This window comes from Ostrinia nubilalis, chromosome 9, assembly GCF_963855985.1.
Source record: "Ostrinia nubilalis chromosome 9, ilOstNubi1.1, whole genome shotgun sequence".
NCBI classification, from domain to species: Eukaryota; Metazoa; Arthropoda; class Insecta; order Lepidoptera; family Crambidae; genus Ostrinia; species Ostrinia nubilalis.
In genome coordinates, this window is record NC_087096.1 from 242,028 (window position 1) to 259,869 (window position 17,842).

The 17,842-nt window shown below is 49.2% G+C and overlaps 1 protein-coding gene across 1 annotated transcript in view; it reads right to left on the bottom strand.

Annotated features, from left to right (window-relative positions):
- Positions 1-5,742: 5,742 nt before the first annotated feature.
- The window catches only part of LOC135074340 (regulatory-associated protein of mTOR), a 49,196-nt gene continuing 37,096 nt past the window's right edge, over positions 5,743-17,842 (bottom strand). Inside the window, exons 24-29 of the mRNA XM_063968600.1 lie at positions 17,588-17,733; positions 16,139-16,358; positions 14,851-14,970; positions 7,031-7,159; positions 6,333-6,458; positions 5,743-5,821 (exon numbers count right to left, since the gene is read on the bottom strand). Of these exons, the coding sequence (XP_063824670.1) occupies positions 6,392-6,458; positions 7,031-7,159; positions 14,851-14,970; positions 16,139-16,358; positions 17,588-17,733 (682 nt within the window). The 3' untranslated portion in view covers positions 5,743-5,821; positions 6,333-6,391. The remainder of the gene's footprint in view (positions 5,822-6,332; positions 6,459-7,030; positions 7,160-14,850; positions 14,971-16,138; positions 16,359-17,587; positions 17,734-17,842) is intronic.

The window sequence follows — 17,842 nt, forward strand, 5'->3', positions numbered from 1 at the left end:
CCCTTCCCCTATTTTTTTATAAATTTTGATCAAAAATATGAAATAAGTGACCCACAATTACCCAAAATCCACTTCAACTTTGTAAAAAAAATGCATACCAGCTCGCATTTGAATAAGGGTTAAGAGCGTTTACGTCTAGCGTGGCATGTCAAGTTTAAGTAATTTCGATGCTAATTTTATTCACACTAAAATAATTATGACTGTGTGCGTGTTCTCACGCTCTATAGTCAAACCAAAATACTTTGATCCACCATCGTAAAAGTGTGCCAGGCTGTCAAGTGACAGCACAAGGAAACTATAAAATCTTCAAATCTTACAACACCGACTCCATAATTATAAATAATGGTATACATTAGTCCTAATCAATAATAAATACGTAAATTATTTATCAAATAGTAAATTATCAAAGATTTTTTACTATTTTGAGAATATTTTATACAGCCTATGTTCAGCAGAAAAAAATTTGAATTTTAATGGTGAGAGATTTTTTCAAATCGGTTCTATTCAAAACAAACTTTTCCTGTTTACTATTCTTTTTTTATCCGGAAAATGCATAACATTTCATACCCACCAGCTGCGGGGGCAGCTAGTGGGTTATGTGGGGTTCTTCCTACCAGAAGGTGGGTAGCCCCTACACCCACTAAAAACCTGACTGTTTCTGCCATGATCCATATGATTGATATGAGGGAACGCGGGACATCGCCATTGGCTGTTGCATTCGTCCTTAGCCGCCACCAGACACCTCCATGTCTAGCGACCGAGGCCTGTTAGGAAGGGAGAGTTGGAGACCATAAGCTGTCCTCTTGCGCCCAGGGTGTCGGCGGCGGATAACCGGAGTGTCGGCTGAGGCCTCTCGCTCCCCCTTTCCACTGCTTCTTTCTGTGAAAGAACACTTTCACAGAAAGTAAGCACACTATACCATAAGATTATTTGTCTCATCATATATTTTATACTAATGTAGATATTGTTTCCGAAAGCGAGCGGGTTCATTCCGTACCTGTACGCTTCATGCGTTCTCTAGCAAAAGCTGAAAATCAGTGTTCTGCCCTTTTGAGGGTAGTGTTTATACTGAGCTCTTTGCTTTTTGCATCGCTGCGGCACACATCACTCTGACGCAGGGAACTATTTGTAACGCTAGTCATCTTTATCTTATGTTTTTTTGTCACTTTTGTTATGTTGCAACTGTTGAAATTATTACTAACCTGTGTAACAAAATACCAGTGGTGTCACCTAGTGTGTTTCTTGACTAACTAACTTTATTTCGATATTGAATTGAATTTCAATAGCAACTATACATAATGTGTGTGTTAAAAGCATTAAAAAAAGTGTGTTACAACAAATAAACAATTTATCTATCTATCTCACGCCTCTTGCCGATTGGTAGGGAGAGGTCATTTCCAACCGCCGCTCGTTCGCTTAGGCTGGGCACTGTTGGAGCGTGTCAGTCTGCTGCGGTGACTCACGTGCCAAGACTGCAACGTGCGTGCGTGTTAACTGACAACCATCTACAGGCTCTCGGCCTATACGGTGGAGGAATGGCCCGAAGCACCCATGGCCCGGTAGAACCTGGGTCGCCCTTTGTGTGAGGCGATCATGCCGTCGCACCCACTCCTCTAATACAGACAGAACTGCCTCTATGGTGCGACGTAAAATTTGGCTGACGGCCAGGCGTACCCTTCAGCACTCTAGAGCCTAGATCCTCTAGCCTCTACCTTTTGGTTTCCACCTCTAGTGGTGCACGTACACGTACATTTCCTCTTGGGACCTATGGTCACTTCGCAACTGGCGTCTATTCTCGGTTGTCGACACTAGCTTTGTCGCCACTGAGGATAAATGGCATAAACAATATCGATTGTCACCAGTGGTGACACATACATTCCCAGTTGTAGCTACAGGCTTTCTCACAACTTATGACAAATTAGAAAAATACATCCCAATTATGCCTAGTGGGGACGTACACAAATATTGACGCAAATGTCATCGTGCATGACATACGTAAAGTAAAAGTCAAGTAAGACCAGATGAATACAAATATTATTAATTTTATTAGTAATTCGTACGCGTGGACCTCGTTTTACTCCTTAGTTCGTAAAATCTGTTGTTTGATATCATGTTGATAGATGGCGTTTCACGGCTTCCCCCGCATGAATATTTACGAACGTCAAAAACAGTAGTTTGTCCAGCGCTGTAGATTTTAACCAATGACGATAGATTGCGCTTTTTAGACACGTCTTATTTATTTATTGAAATTTATTTGTCACATATCGTCATAAATTATAGCCTATAATTATGTTAATCTGGTTTATAAACAATAATACTGTAAAGTTTCAACAAAATCCGTTCAGTAGTTTTTGAGTGAAAGAGTAACAAACATCCAGACATCCAAACTTTCGCATTTATAATATTAGTAGGATTGTTATACGTCGCCACTAATGACAATAATTTTTTTCCCATTTATCCTCAGTAGGGACATAGTCAGTGTCCACAACCGGGAATAGACGGACTGCGGATACTATGCGGTATCCACGAATTACCTCAGCCTGTGCCTCAGTGATATCATGCGTTGCGCTTTTTTTAACAGTAGGATGCTCCACGACTACACAGCACTGTGCCATACTCGAGCCCCATATAGGACCATATAACGCGCGACGCAAAAGTATAGTCAGCGACTCAGTGCAGCCGGGCCTCCGAGATTAGGCATCAACCGGCTTAGTGCGCCGGCGGTAGCCAAAAGCTTAGGGGTGAGACGATTCAAGTGGCCGTCAAATGACCACTGTCCAACTAACTACAATCCGAGGTACCTACCGCAAAGATTTTCCGACTGTAATATGTTGTGTATGTTCCCCCTACAACTAGGTGGGACCCTGCTGGCAGAGCATTCCTATTAACTATTCTGTAACCACCTATTTATGGCAAATAAATTATTAGTATTATTCCTCTTTATAATATTAGTAGGTATACATACATAAATAACTTGCTGTTCCAAATTTTCGTCATTCGTTTTCGTTTCATCGCTAAAAATAACTTAATTTTATTTTTCATTACGTCTGAAATAGAATTTGTAGTAAAAATAGACTGTAATGAAAAATAACAATAAAATATTTTAATTACCACGTGATCTCAAAATCTACCACCAAGATTTTGCGGATACACTATAAAAGTCCAGCTACCTGTCAAAGATCAACGTACGCGTGACACATGTCAGCAGAGCACCGAGCGACGTGACCTCACTCTGGAACGCCTCGAGGCGGACTGAATTAGAACGATTCGTGCGCGGCGTTTTATAGTACTTTTCAAATACTCATAGAAAAAAAATTACAATGAATTATTTTAAATTTCAAAGTAAATATTTTAGATAAGATATTCTTCTATTATATTAAGCTATTTTTGTGTTGAATAAAGGAAGAATATTGGTGAAAAAATCACTTTTATTTTTGGGTATTTCACGTTCTTTTAATTTGTGATTTCTTATTGTAAAATGCTTAAATCTAAAAATTTTCTCAGATAACTATTTGCCCAAGGATCTATGCTATAGGATATAAATGTTTGTTAAATCGTTTTCACAGTATTTTTATAAAAATTTCAGCTTGTAAACTGACGCTAAAGTGGAAATTTACAAAACCTGTGTGGACTTATCTTGATAGAATTCTTAAATGCTAAACTAATCGCAATATTTTCTCAATTAACTATTTAGACGACGAAATTGCCTAACTATTTATGCCTATAACATATTTGTAGTATTACTGGTTAATGATTGTAACGAGTTGAAAAAGTACTGTTTTTGCGCCAAACGGCGTAAACGCTCTTAACTTCAATGGTAACTAGGTATGACAATAACCGGTGTTTTTGTACGAAGTTTGACAGATTTTTGACATAAGTTTGGTCCTAATGATAAATGTTTTGGTAGCAAAGTAAACACTGCAATGTTTATCATATTTTATTTTAACAACAACAATTATTATGTAAAATGTACATTTAAATTACACAGTAGGTATGTAAAAGCAAAACTAAATCCATTGATAGATAAGTGCCATAATGTGCACAAAAATGATCAAGTTTGTTCATAATTACATTAACACACTGTTACATGATTACATCAATTTATTTTAAGCCACAGTATTTTGACACTGCAGTCACAAATTGTATGGGTGTTTAATTCATTGGGTTAAAACCTTAATAATTTTATTTTTGTTCATATGAACAATACCTAACCAATTACTAATAATTACAGACTATTCATAATGTTAAATGCTCATTGTATCACTTAAACTAGACATAGGTATAATAGCTGCATTTCATCATAATTGAAAATGTACATGTTCTGATTGATCATCATAATAATTAAAAGTTGAAAATAATTTCTTCGGTTATACTCATGCACCTACTTTCTACCTAATTATAAATAAAAACAAATAAAATACAGTGAACACAAAATTGGCCACTTAAATATAATGAACGAAACCCTATTTAAATTAAAATGGCATCTAATATTTATTAAGTCTTAGGAACTTTCAGTAAATCAGCAATCACAAAAAATATTTCAAACAAAAAAATATTGTTTTCTTGTACAAAAACTAAGTACCTTTTTAGTTTTTACAGCTGGTGTGTTTTATTACACGGTGGTTAAGCAATCTTTGAGATAAAAAATCTCAAATTGAACCTTAACTAGGAATATGTTTGCTGCCGCCTCGCCGCGGCGCGGGCGAGCAGGCGACGTGTCCCGACCTAGCACCGTTTGAACACTTCATTGATGGCATGTGCTAGTTTTACGTAGTCCTATTCTAATTAGTATACGCTCACACCATCTGTATTTTGTAACGATACCTATTGCGTGACAATGTTAAAAATCTTGAGTAGTACAATAAAGTGTAGTGATTACTCGGAAGCGTTTCTAGTCTGAAAATTCTGCAATGTCAAATATAGTTCATGTTTCAAGATGCTGTAGCATCATGAAATTCATAACTTTAATACACAGATATAAATACATATTATATTTTTAACATTGGTCGCGCAAGCAAGTGCAAGTTAACTCATCTCATCGGTCGACGTAATAAGCGTCGAGTATAATACACTATGCGAAATAAATTAATCATAAATATTGTACAGTCGACAGCATATCAGGCTATAAATTTTTGCTGCAAAATAGGCCATATCATTGTAACGACATAAGACGCATGCCAGTGTTTAGCTCGATGTGCTGTCGTTTGTACCACTGGTAAAGTACACAGCAGTGTCGGTTAGATCACTATTTGAAAAGTACATACTTAAAGCGATATATTTGTGAATATTATTGTATAACATAGGTTTTTGGCTATATTAGCAATGATATTTGCATTGTCAGCGTCCCCTCGGAGATCGAGGGCACAGTACATCGATGGATCCGTGTGAGCGCGACCGCCGCGCTGAAGGCGAGACGTAGCAGCCGTCCGAACGGTCGACGCACCACCGCCGGCCCACCTCACGTCCTCGGAGCGGAGGAACGGTCTCGCTCACGGGCGATCACGTCAGTGTCAATTCTGTCCACGAAGTCGCGCGGAGTCACGCGCCAGTATACGGTAGCACCAAACGTGACGTGCACGCTCGCCTCCACAAACGTCACCGGGCTCCCTGTCGCCGATCTATAAGCGTTCTAGTGACAAAACGAAAGTATAAAAAATCATTACAGAGTTCGCGAGTCAAAATAATTGTAATTAATCAACGACAGGCGATACAGGCGTCCGCCCCACCCGGCCAGGCCTCCACGAGTGCGGGGGCTGCGGGCGCGGGGAGCCACGAGCACGTTCAGGGGCGGGGCCTCGCGCCCGCTGCCGCCCGCGCGGAGCTGCGGGGAGAACATCAAACGTCAGCATCGCAATAGGAACTTTTGACAATTTAGTAGATCGTTTCATTCACGAAGACACGCCTGCCATTCTTCCGCTAATGTTTGAGTTACACGCCAAATACGAAACGCCACTACACATTCTCACGGACTGCGGACCTCTGATGCGCAAGCGGAGCTTACACCTGGGCAAACACATCCTAAGCCCACAAGATGTAAAACATATCGCCCCCCAAAAGATACTGCACTTCCTAATGGATGCAGGACTCGGAGGCGAACTGTAAGGAAAACAGCGGCGATCACAATAGATCGATAACGGTCGCAGTGATACTAGGACTTTATTGAACTAGAATAGCCGCTCAACACAAATAAAAAAAATAAAAATAAATACACGCCAAATCATCCATGAGTGCCGTGTGCACACTACAATAATGACGCTCGGATCAAACCCCTTTTTGGGGCGCATCTTCGTGGATGAAACGACGTATGATGCAGAGTCGGTGTCGCTTTGTACCTGGGCTGCAGCGCTCACTGGTGGAAGGGCAGCGGCAGCGCGAGGCTGTAGAGCGAGGGTCACCGGCGCGCCTCCGCTACATACACGCACACGGACGAGTCCTTGGAGCCCACGCCCAGCGCCACCCTGTGCGACCCACCGTTCACATTACTTCATAAAATGTAAGGCATGATTCAATTACATATTAAGAGTATCCTAATGAAAAAGGGATATTATTATACAAAAAAACTAAAGTTTGTTTCCTTAATAAAGAAAAATAAAATAAAAATGTTTGAAACTGTAACTGCGTAGCTCACACCAGTACAGTATACAATATAATCTTGTAAAATCTATAAATAGATGCTGACAATAGTGACTAAGTTTCTTGCGCTGTTTCTTCTCAGCACTGGCCCATGTCCTGAAGTAGTGGTAAAGCCCGGTCTGCGAGCACGTAGATTTTGTCCAATGACCTCAAGCTACCCATCCTTATCGCTCGCGCGTAATTATATTGCTGTCGCGACTGTGCGACGGGCGACAGCAACAATTACGCGCGAGCGATAAGGATGGGTAGCTTGAGGTCATTGGACAAAATTCTATGTGCTCGCAGACCAGACTATAGACGTGTAAAAGTGCTCTTTGCCTACTTGCGTAAATAAACAATTAGAATGTTTCACATTGGCGCGTCACGTGTGAAGTGTGCGTGTATCCCTTATACGCACCGGAGCGGGTGGAAGGCGAGGCAGGCGACGGGCCCGATGCGCGCGCCCATGAAGCCCTCGTGGTGCTTGATGCTGTTCAGCAGCCCGCCCTTCAGGTCGAAGATGCTGATGCACTGGTTCACCGACCCGCTGCGGACAAATCACAAGTTTGCATTTCATTACAAATAATTGTATTGAGGAGTTCAAAAGGATCAAAATAAAAAAAAATCAAAATCAAAAGTATTTATTCAGTTTAGACCACAAGTGGCACTTATGAACGTCAAAATTATTATAGAAAATAATAAAAAAGAAAAGTTAGCCCTTATGGGGCACTTTACATGTCTCCTTATCTTATATACTGAGTAATTAGGATTAATGAACATAGGGTAAACTGCCAGTCATTGGACCTTCATACTTTTTTGGATTTTTCAAACACACAAACGTACCAGTAACTTCGGAGAGGCGCCGTTCAACGCACACTACAACAGAACGGCAACGTCACCGCGCCGTTTTGAAAATGGCGGCAATTCGAAACTAAGCAATAGAAATTTATATGTTTGCGGATCCGCATTGCTGGATCCAGCACTGCATGCTGGATCCAGCATGTTTAAAAAGGCGCTGGATCCAGCTGGATTGCTGTATGCTGGATCCAGCAATTGCAATCCCTATTGGACACTTAAGAAAGTTACACACGATCAACTTTACAAAAGTTATTGGACAGTTATTTACTGAATTAAAAATAGCATTTCTATTTCAACAACTGAGAGATTCCGACTGATGGAGATAAAAGGGAGTTTTTTTGAAGGAATATTCATTTTAAGAAAATTCAAGGGTTGTTTTGTCCAACGACTAGCAGCGCCCAATGACTGTCGGTTTACCCTACGTAAACAACTAAAAGTAACATAATACATCTGTGCACGACGCACGGACGGCCCCGAATAGAAACTTAAATAGCTGTAAATAATTGTTTCGTTTTTGTTTCATAGTTGTTTCATAGTTGTTTCATTTTTATTTCGTTTTATAAAGTTTGTATAGTTTAAATGTCGATTACTTCGTAATACAGTCCACTTTCTCTTTGTTGGTTCGCAGTTAGTTCTCAGTTGATGTGTAAAGTCTCTAATTAATTACTGATTAATTAGGCGTATGTGGGACGTTGGAGATGTATAAATCATAGTTTATTTTAGAAAACCATAGAAATGTATAATTTGATAGCCCTTTGTTTTATGTATATCGATTAAACCTGTAATTTCGTCTAGTTATGTATGTCGAGTCATATTTATAATATGTAAATTAGAAAGATAATTATGTATAGATCTTTACAGTTATTTACTTTTAATTGGTGATAATCTTAATTAGCCATAAAGGCAATTAATGTAAAATAGTGTGGCCAAATGAGCCCTATTTTTTGTACAAATGCTTTATTAGTAATTAACCCTGTACCTGTGTACCTTTATTTACCTGTCTAATGATAAGGGATAGTTTACCTGAAAATAAATAATATAGATTCCAAAGAATAGTGGAAGAGCTAATTAGAATCCGATAAGAATTAGGTCAAGGTCATAGTTAAAAAATAGGTCACCGAATAGATAAAAAACAGGCTCTCTATACGGTATTGCCGCCCAAGGGGGGTCTAAATTAGAAAGAGAGGGCAATAGATTTGCTGTTTCATTAGAGCGAGAGGCAACTAGGTTTTCTCACTCTAATGAAAGTAAATAAATATCGGGGTGCCATCCGGACCCAGTCAGTTCCGCGTTTTCTCCTCAACAAGCTACAACACCAAGCTCTCGCTACTGCTCCGAGGAACCGGTCACAGTCTCAACCACAACCGAGTTATTATTTCTGCGCTCCCCGCCCCCTTCGTCTCGCTCTCCCGCTCGCGCTGCACCCCGCATCGCGCCGTGTCGGCGTACGGTATCCAGGGTCCGCACAGGGTTGCTACCCCATACCGTCCGGCACATTGGTCCATTCGGAGCCGGATTGGACACTTCGGCAGCAAAAGCGAGTGGGAAATTTCATCGGCTTCATAACCGGAAGCAAGGGGAGCGTAGTAAAATGCCGGTGACTCGGAGTAGAGGCAGACCCGCGGAGCCGATCGAGGCACAGGAGCGCCCTGAGGAGAGCGCTCCCGCGACCGCGTCACAGTCAGTGGCGGCCCCGAGGCCGTCAGCGCCGGAACCGGTGCGGCATATCGAGCCGCCCGGCTCCCCGTCGGAGGCGCCACCACCACCGCCAGCACCGTCGTCGCAACAGCAGCACGACGACGCAGCAAGAGCGTCGTCGACGAAATCGGACCGTGCGCGAAGGATCGCGCTCGCCAAACAGAAGATAGCCAGACTCAAGCTGGAGCTGGAAGAGGCCAGGCTTGCCGTCCTGGAGGAGGACAGCCAGGACGGCGAGTCGGTCGCATCGGGTGAATCGCTGGGCCAGGCGCGAGTGGCCGAGTGGCTGAATACAGTACCGCCGCCACCGCCCGCCGCGCCGCTCAGTGCACCGCAACAGTCTACAGGCGTAGCACCGCCGCCCGGCGTGCCACATGCACCGCCGCCCGGCGTGTCACACGCACCACCGCCGCCACCCGGCGCGCCACACGCGCTGCCGACCGGCGTATCGATCGCACAGCAGCTCGCCGCGCCGCTATCGGGCGTGGCGCCGCCGCACAGCGTACAGTTGAAGCAATCGTCGTCATCGAAGCCGCCGCCAGCAGCAACGGGGTATCATCGGTCCGAGGGACAATTCGACCTCAACGAGCTGGCGGCCGCCATCGCGCAGGCCGCGCGCCCACATGGGGCCACGCCGCGATTCATCGGAGAACTGATGCCCTTCGGGGGCTCGCATCTCGACTGGCTCGCCTTCAGAGCGGGCTATCAAGAAACAGAGAGATACTTCACAGAAATCGAGAATACAGCCCGCCTGCGACGGGCTTTGAAAGGAAAGGCCAAGGAAGCGGTTAGCAGTTTACTCATAGTAAACACTAGCCCGGCGGAAATAATCGGCGAACTCGAGACAAGATTCGGCAGACCGGAGACGATTGCGCTCGCCGAGATCGAACGACTTCGCAACGTACAGAAGCCTACAGATGCGCCGCGGGACATAATACAGTTCGCGAGTCGAATAAAAAACAGCGTCGCTACACTCCGCGCACTCCAGCAGCCGCAGTACATGTACAACCCGGAAGTGGTCAAGCAAGTGACAGAGAAGCTGACGCCGTCGCTGCGGTACCGGTGGTTCGACTTCAGCCGGGACCAGCCGCCAGAGGAGCCGGACCTCGTGCGCCTTCACCGCTTCGTGACCAGGGAGGCGGAGGCGTGCGGGAAGTACGCAGACCCCGAGCTCGTCGGCGGCGCCGAGGAGCAGCAGCAGCGCGCGGCGCCACGCAACCGGCCGCAGCGCGCCTACAACAGTCGGAGTGACAGCGAAAAGTGCGACAACAGAAGCGAAAAGTGTCCAGTGTGCAGTTTACCGAACCATAGCGCCGACAAGTGTAGAAAATTTGTGCGTGCGAACAACAGTGAACGATGGAGCATAGCGAAAGCGGATCGACTATGTTTCCGTTGCCTGAACCCCAGGAGAGGGGGGCATAAGTGTGAAGACCGTCAGTGTGGAGAGGACGGCTGTGAGAGGACCCACCACCCATTACTGCACTTCAAGAGACCTGAAGTGCCAGCCAGCCGGAGTGAAACAGTGACAGCAGCAAATTCATCTGGAAAGTCAACCGTAAGTTTCCTCAAAATTCTACCAGTGACAGTGGTGGGCCCCAAGGCCAATATAGACACATTCGCACTATTAGACGACGGCTCGACAGTCACACTCATAGACGAAGACCTGGCTAAGCGCGCGGGCGCTACAGGACCCATAGACCCATTGAGCATAGAAGCTATAGCGGGGGCCCGAGTCACGCGTACCGACTCGCGACGAGTGAAACTTGTGCTACGAGGGCAGGATGAAGAGCACTCCCTGCGAGGCCGCACTATCAAGAACTTACGACTGGCGGCCCAGCACATTGACCGAGACTTGTCAAAATATCAACATCTTCAAGACATCGAAACGCGAGTGCGGTATGCGGAGGCGCGGCCCACTATCCTGATCGGGCAGGAAAATTGGGAACTCCTACTGGCCAACGAGGTACGACGTGGCGCCGCAACAGAACCGGTGGCGTCCCGCACACCCCTGGGGTGGGTGCTCCACGGCTCAAGCAGCCGGAGCCTGGGGCACACAGTCCACCACGTATACAGGCTCAATGAAGAGAGCGACAATAGAATAGAAGAAATGATCAAGAAGCATTTCGCAATCGAATCGTTGGGCGTGACGCCCAAGAAAACGCGCGCCGACCCCGAAGAGCGGGCGCTTCGCATCCTGGAGAGTGAAACCATCAAGCTGCCGACAGCGGGCTACGAAACGGGCCTACTTTGGGCCACCGACCACCCCGAGCTGCCCAACAATTACGACCAAGCCTTGACGCGCCTACACAGCACAGAGCGCAAGCTGGACAAGCAGCCGGAGCTCGGGGCGGCGTACGAGCGGCAGATGTCACAGCTGATAGAAAAAGGATACGCAGAGGAAGCCGCCACCGCACCATCGACCACCGGGCGCATCTGGTACCTGCCTCACTTCCCGGTGCTCCATCCAGCCAAGCCCGGGAAGGTGAGGCCAGTCTTCGACGCCGCCGCTCGCACGAAGGGTACGTGCCTGAACGACCACCTGCTGTCGGGTCCGGACCTCCTGCAGTCGCTGCCGGGGGTGCTGATGCGCTTTCGCCAGCACGCCGTCGCCGTCGCCGCGGACATACAAGAAATGTTCCTGCGAATACAAGTTCACGAGAAAGATAGAGATGCGCTGCGCTTCTTGTGGCGCTCACACCGGCGGGAGGGACCGCCCACAGAGTACCGGATGAAGTCGGTCATCTTCGGAGCAGCCTGCTCACCGTGCACGGCGTTGTTTGTCAAGAATCACAACGCCGAGCGTCATCGGGCCGACCATCCGGACGCAGCCGAAGCCATCGTGCGTCATCACTACATGGATGATTGTCTCCAAAGTTCCGAAACAGTTGAAGAAGCGGTATGTGGCTCTGTCCACATGCCTCACCACCCGAGCCGTGCACCTGGAGGTCGCGGCCTCCCTCTCCACCGACTCCGCCGTCCTCGCGCTGCGCCGCATGATGGCGCGCCGAGGGCAACCATCAGAGATCTGGTCGAACAACGGCACCAACCTGCGTGGTGCCGACGTCGAGCTCCAGCGGGCCGCCCTCCAGGCGAGCCGGCAGGAGGCCGCCAACCACCTCATCAGATGGCGCTACATACCGCCGAGCGCACCGTTCATGGGCGGGGCGTGGGAACGCCTCGTCCGGTCCGTCAAGGACGCCCTCAGCACCGTCCTGCGCGAGCGTCACCCCCACGAAGAGACGCTCGCCACTCTGCTTTGCGAGGCAGAATACACAGTCAACAGCAGACCACTGACCCACGTGTCAGTGGACCCCGACGACGCCGAAGCCTTGACCCCCAACCACTTCCTACTCGGGGGGTCGGGCCGCATCCAACAGCCGGGGACGTTCACCGAAGCAGACGTCGCCAGCCGCCACCACTGGAGGCGAGCTCAGCGGCTAGCCGACGAGTTCTAGGACCGCTGGGTCCGAGAGTACCTGCCGGAGCTCCAACACCGGCGGGAGCCGCACGGGAGCGGAGCACCGCTCCACATCGGCGACCTCGTGCTCATCGCCGACTCCAACCTGCCACGCAACGTGTGGCCCCGGGGGCGCGTCGTCCAAGTCTACCCTGGGCGCGATGGCATCGTGCGCGCCGCCGACGTCGCCACCCGCACCGGAGTCCTGCGCCGCCCCACCAAGAAGCTCGTCGTGCTGCCTACATCGACCGTCGTGACACCGAGTGAGGTGTAGCGCCGAGTCAACCAGCGCTACACGGCGGGAGAATGTGCACGACGGACGGCCCCGAATAGAAACTTAAATAGCTGTAAATAATTGTTTCGTTTTTGTTTCATAGTTGTTTCATAGTTGTTTCATTTTTATTTCGTTTTATAAAGTTTGTATAGTTTAAATGTCGATTACTTCGTAATACAGTCCACTTTCTCTTTGTTGGTTCGCAGTTAGTTCTCAGTTGATGTGTAAAGTCTCTAATTAATTACTGATTAATTAGGCGTATGTGGGACGTTGGAGATGTATAAATCATAGTTTATTTTAGAAAACCATAGAAATGTATAATTTGATAGCCCTTTGTTTTATGTATATCGATTAAACCTGTAATTTCGTCTAGTTATGTATGTCGAGTCATATTTATAATATGTAAATTAGAAAGATAATTATGTATAGATCTTTACAGTTATTTACTTTTAATTGGTGATAATCTTAATTAGCCATAAAGGCAATTAATGTAAAATAGTGTGGCCAAATGAGCCCTATTTTTTGTACAAATGCTTTATTAGTAATTAACCCTGTACCTGTGTACCTTTATTTACCTGTCTAATGATAAGGGATAGTTTACCTGAAAATAAATAATATAGATTCCAAAGAATAGTGGAAGAGCTAATTAGAATCCGATAAGAATTAGGTCAAGGTCATAGTTAAAAAATAGGTCACCGAATAGATAAAAAACAGGCTCTCTATACGGTATTGCCGCCCAAGGGGGGTCTAAATTAGAAAGAGAGGGCAATAGATTTGCTGTTTCATTAGAGCGAGAGGCAACTAGGTTTTCTCACTCTAATGAAAGTAAATAAATATCGGGGTGCCATCCGGACCCAGTCAGTTCCGCGTTTTCTCCTCAACAAGCTACAACACCAAGCTCTCGCCACTGCTCCGAGGAACCGGTCACAGTCTCAACCACAACCGAGTTATTATTTCTGCGCTCCCCGCCCCCTTCGTCTCGCTCTCCCGCTCGCGCTGCACCCCGCATCGCGCCGTGTCGGCGTACGGTATCCAGGGTCCGCACAGGGTTGCTACCCCATACCGTCCGGCACAACATCTTTAAATTCATTCAAAATCGTGTATTATTAACACAATATTGCTTTTTCCAGGTGAAAAGTCAACTAAAGTTTTTGTTAACCTAAGAATTAATCCACCTATGTGAACAGATGCGAAAACCTGGGTGAATTAATTCTAAGGCTAGAGCGACTGCTTTAGTCGAATAAATTCACCTAGGTGAAACGGTTCCGAGGTGAACAAAGCGGAATAATCCCATAGTTGTACATAATTGGTAGCGGCCTGCGTCCAGCGCTTCCCTGCTACCTTTACGATGTCGTCGATCAACATGGAAAGCATTGGGGGAGGTCTATGTTCAGCAGTGGACGTCCTATGTCACTCTTTACGAATATAACACATTAACACAATATTACTTTACCATTACTACACACACACCTATACAAACAGTTTTATCTTTTTATTAGTATTCTTTTCATTAGTATTCTTAATAAACGTAGTCTTATCATCCTTACCGATTTCCCGCCTTTTGTATTTATCTGTGCACTAACATTACTATTTATGTATGTTTATCTAGACAATTTTATGCAGCTTACTATTTTATTTATTTTACCAATGGTCCGTGACCCTCACTCGGCATGGGGCACACTGAAAACCAGCACCGTGGCCTTCGTCACCGTGGGCCACGGCATATGCTGAGTGGGGTCCCGTTGCAGTGGGCATCTTGTTGGTGAATGGGTGGCACTGCTCAGTTTACTCTTGTTTTTATTTTTTCTTATTTTATTATTATGTGCCACTGTCATGTCTATGTAATTGCCTGTATTTGTGTGATGTCCATTGTAATAAATGTATCTTTCTTTCTTTCCTATGGCTGGAACGATGATGATGATGATGATGTACAAAATCAGAGTGCACTGACCAGGCCATGACGTCGGCGAGCGGGTGCACGTCGGCGGCGGCCAGCGGGCCGGGCGCGCGCGCCGAGCACACGCACGCCGCCAGCTTGCGCGCGTCGTACACGCGCACGAAGCCTGAGGTGCTGCGGGGAAACAAACTCTATTACCTCTGCCGTTGGACTCATTTTGCTTTGCGAGCTGAGACTCGGGTCACAACTCTTGACGTCAAAGTTTGATTAAGCATGAAATGGTAACGTTCCATATTATGCACGGAATCATTTCTTACTCCAACGAGTTGACAGATTCGAGTTTGCGAATTTTTTCTGACAAAATTGGGTACAATTTACACGTTATTATTTTACATGGGAATCTCATTCCAGTTTCTAAGTAGGGAAAAATTACATCAGCTTCGTTAATATCTAGCGATATTTACTCTTCCAGTGCAAGATAGAAAGCGTCCACATGCGTCGAAGCACTTTCACCGCTGCCAACTTCTGTCTAGGATCTTAACAATCACAATAAAAGTTAACCAGAAAACTATTCCCACCTCTCGTTCCCACCGCTGCAACTCCTGTGTAGCCAAGATCTACAGCTTGACCATCAATAAAAACCCAACCAGCAAAGGTCAAGTTTTACCTTGTGGCGACAAGATCGGTGTAGTAAAAGTTAGGGAGTGCCTCCGCTGCCGGCGCCAGTCGCTTATTCGGTAACCAGTGCCGGTCGCTGACTCGGTTGCCGTCTACCGGTGGCGGCGCTAACCAGTGAGGAGCTTAGCAAAGTAGGCGGGCGCGCGCTCGTCCCGGCGAGGACAGTACGACCGGAGCAGCGGCGCGACTGACCAACCCACCACCACCCATGGCCATGCCAACCTTGCGGTTATAACTGGCCGAATCGCGGGAGATGCGCGCGGAATTGCGTCTGCCGTAGCAGGTTGCACTCTGCCGCGCGCAACGCTTGACTCCCTACAAATTCTTTGATCTACTTCCTTGTCCCTATGCGCTACTCTCCCCGTTCGGCGTGACCCCCCCGGCGCGACTGACCAGACGGTGACGAGCGCGTGGCGGTCGTGCCTGGCGGCGGCGGCCAGCACGGGCGCGGCGTGGTGCTGCAGGCTGTAGGCGGGCTCGTCCAGCGAGGACAGCACGAGCGGAGCAGCGGCGCGACTGACCAGACGGTGACGAGCGCGTGGCGGTCGTGCCTGGCGGCGGCGGCCAGCACGGGCGCGGCGTGGTGCTGCAGGCTGTAGGCGGGCGCGGCGGGCGCGCGCTCGTCCCGGCGAGGACAGACGACCGGAGCAGCGGCGCGACTGACCAGACGGTGACGAGCGCGTGGCGGTCGTGCCTGGCGGCGGCGGCCAGCACGGGCGCGGCGTGGTGCTGCAGGCTGTAGGCGGGCGCGGCGGGCGCGCGCTCGTCCCAGGCGCGCACGCTGCCGTCCGCGAAGCCGCACACCAGCTCGTGCGCCGCTCCCCCGGACCCGCCGCCGCTGCCGTCGCTGCCGCGCCAGAGTGACGTCACGCCCGCTTCACACTCTGTAGGAACGATAGCGTTAATTAGCGGCGTCCAGACGTAAGACGCACTCGGACTCCCGAATCATGGAGAGTTTATTTCGCGCGGGTTTCGAGTGTCGTCAAACAGCGCGAGGAGCTCGAACTGAAGCGGCTTTGAGTATTCAACAAAAACTAACAAGGTATGGCTTTCAATCGCACGTTAATGCTCACGAGGCAGCGCTCAAGTCACGGCTACATTAGAAGAGACATTGCCGTGCTTGGCCAATTATTAACTAAAAACGCAGTAAAGACAGTGTCGACAAAGTGACATTTCGATTGCAAGATGTCGGCAGCAGCATGCGTCTGTCGTCACGGTACTCACGCGTGTCGATGTGCGCCTGCAGCAGCTCGACGTGCGCGTCCCACAGGCGCACGGCGGGCGCGGGCCCGGCCAGCGCCAGCGAGCGGCGCCGCCCGCACCAGCATGCGTGTGACGTCACGGTACTCACGCGTGTCGATGTGCGCCTGCAGCAGCTCGACGTGCGCGTCCCACAGGCGCACGGCGGGCGCGGGCCCGGCCAGCGCCAGCGAGCGGCGCCGCCCGCACCAGCATGCGTGTGACGTCACGGTACTCACGCGTGTCGATGTGCGCCTGCAGCAGCTCGACGTGCGCGTCCCACAGGCGCACGGCGGGCGCGGGCCCGGCCAGCGCCAGCGAGCGGCGCCGCCCGCACCAGCATGCGTGTGACGTCACGGTACTCACGCGTGTCGATGTGCGCCTGCAGCAGCTCGACGTGCGCGTCCCACAGGCGCACGGCGGGCGCGGGCCCGGCCAGCGCCAGCGAGCGGCGCCGCCCGCACCAGCATGCGTGTGACGTCACGGTACTCACGCGTGTCGATGTGCGCCTGCAGCAGCTCGACGTGCGCGTCCCACAGGCGCACGGCGGGCGCGGGCCCGGCCAGCGCCAGCGAGCGGCGCCGCCCGCACCAGCATGCGTGTGACGTCACGGTACTCACGCGTGTCGATGTGCGCCTGCAGCAGCTCGACGTGCGCGTCCCACAGGCGCACGGCGGGCGCGGGCCCGGCCAGCGCCAGCGAGCGGCGCCGCCCGCACCAGCATGCGTGTGACGTCACGGTACTCACGCGTGTCGATGTGCGCCTGCAGCAGCTCGACGTGCGCGTCCCACAGGCGCACGGCGGGCGCGGGCCCGGCCAGCGCCAGCGAGCGGCGCCGCCCGCACCAGCATGCGTGTGACGTCACGGTACTCACGCGTGTCGATGTGCGCCTGCAGCAGCTCGACGTGCGCGTCCCACAGGCGCACGGCGGGCGCGGGCCCGGCCAGCGCCAGCGAGCGGCGCCGCCCGCACCAGCGCAGCAGCGTGGGCGGCGGCGTGGCGCTGTAGCCCGCGCTCGCACTGCTGCCGGAGCCCGTCGACATCACGCCGCCCGCCACCACTGCCACGCAAAACGATACTTTTGAAACGACCCATTTGGGCACATCGCAGCGACAAAGTGCAAACCACT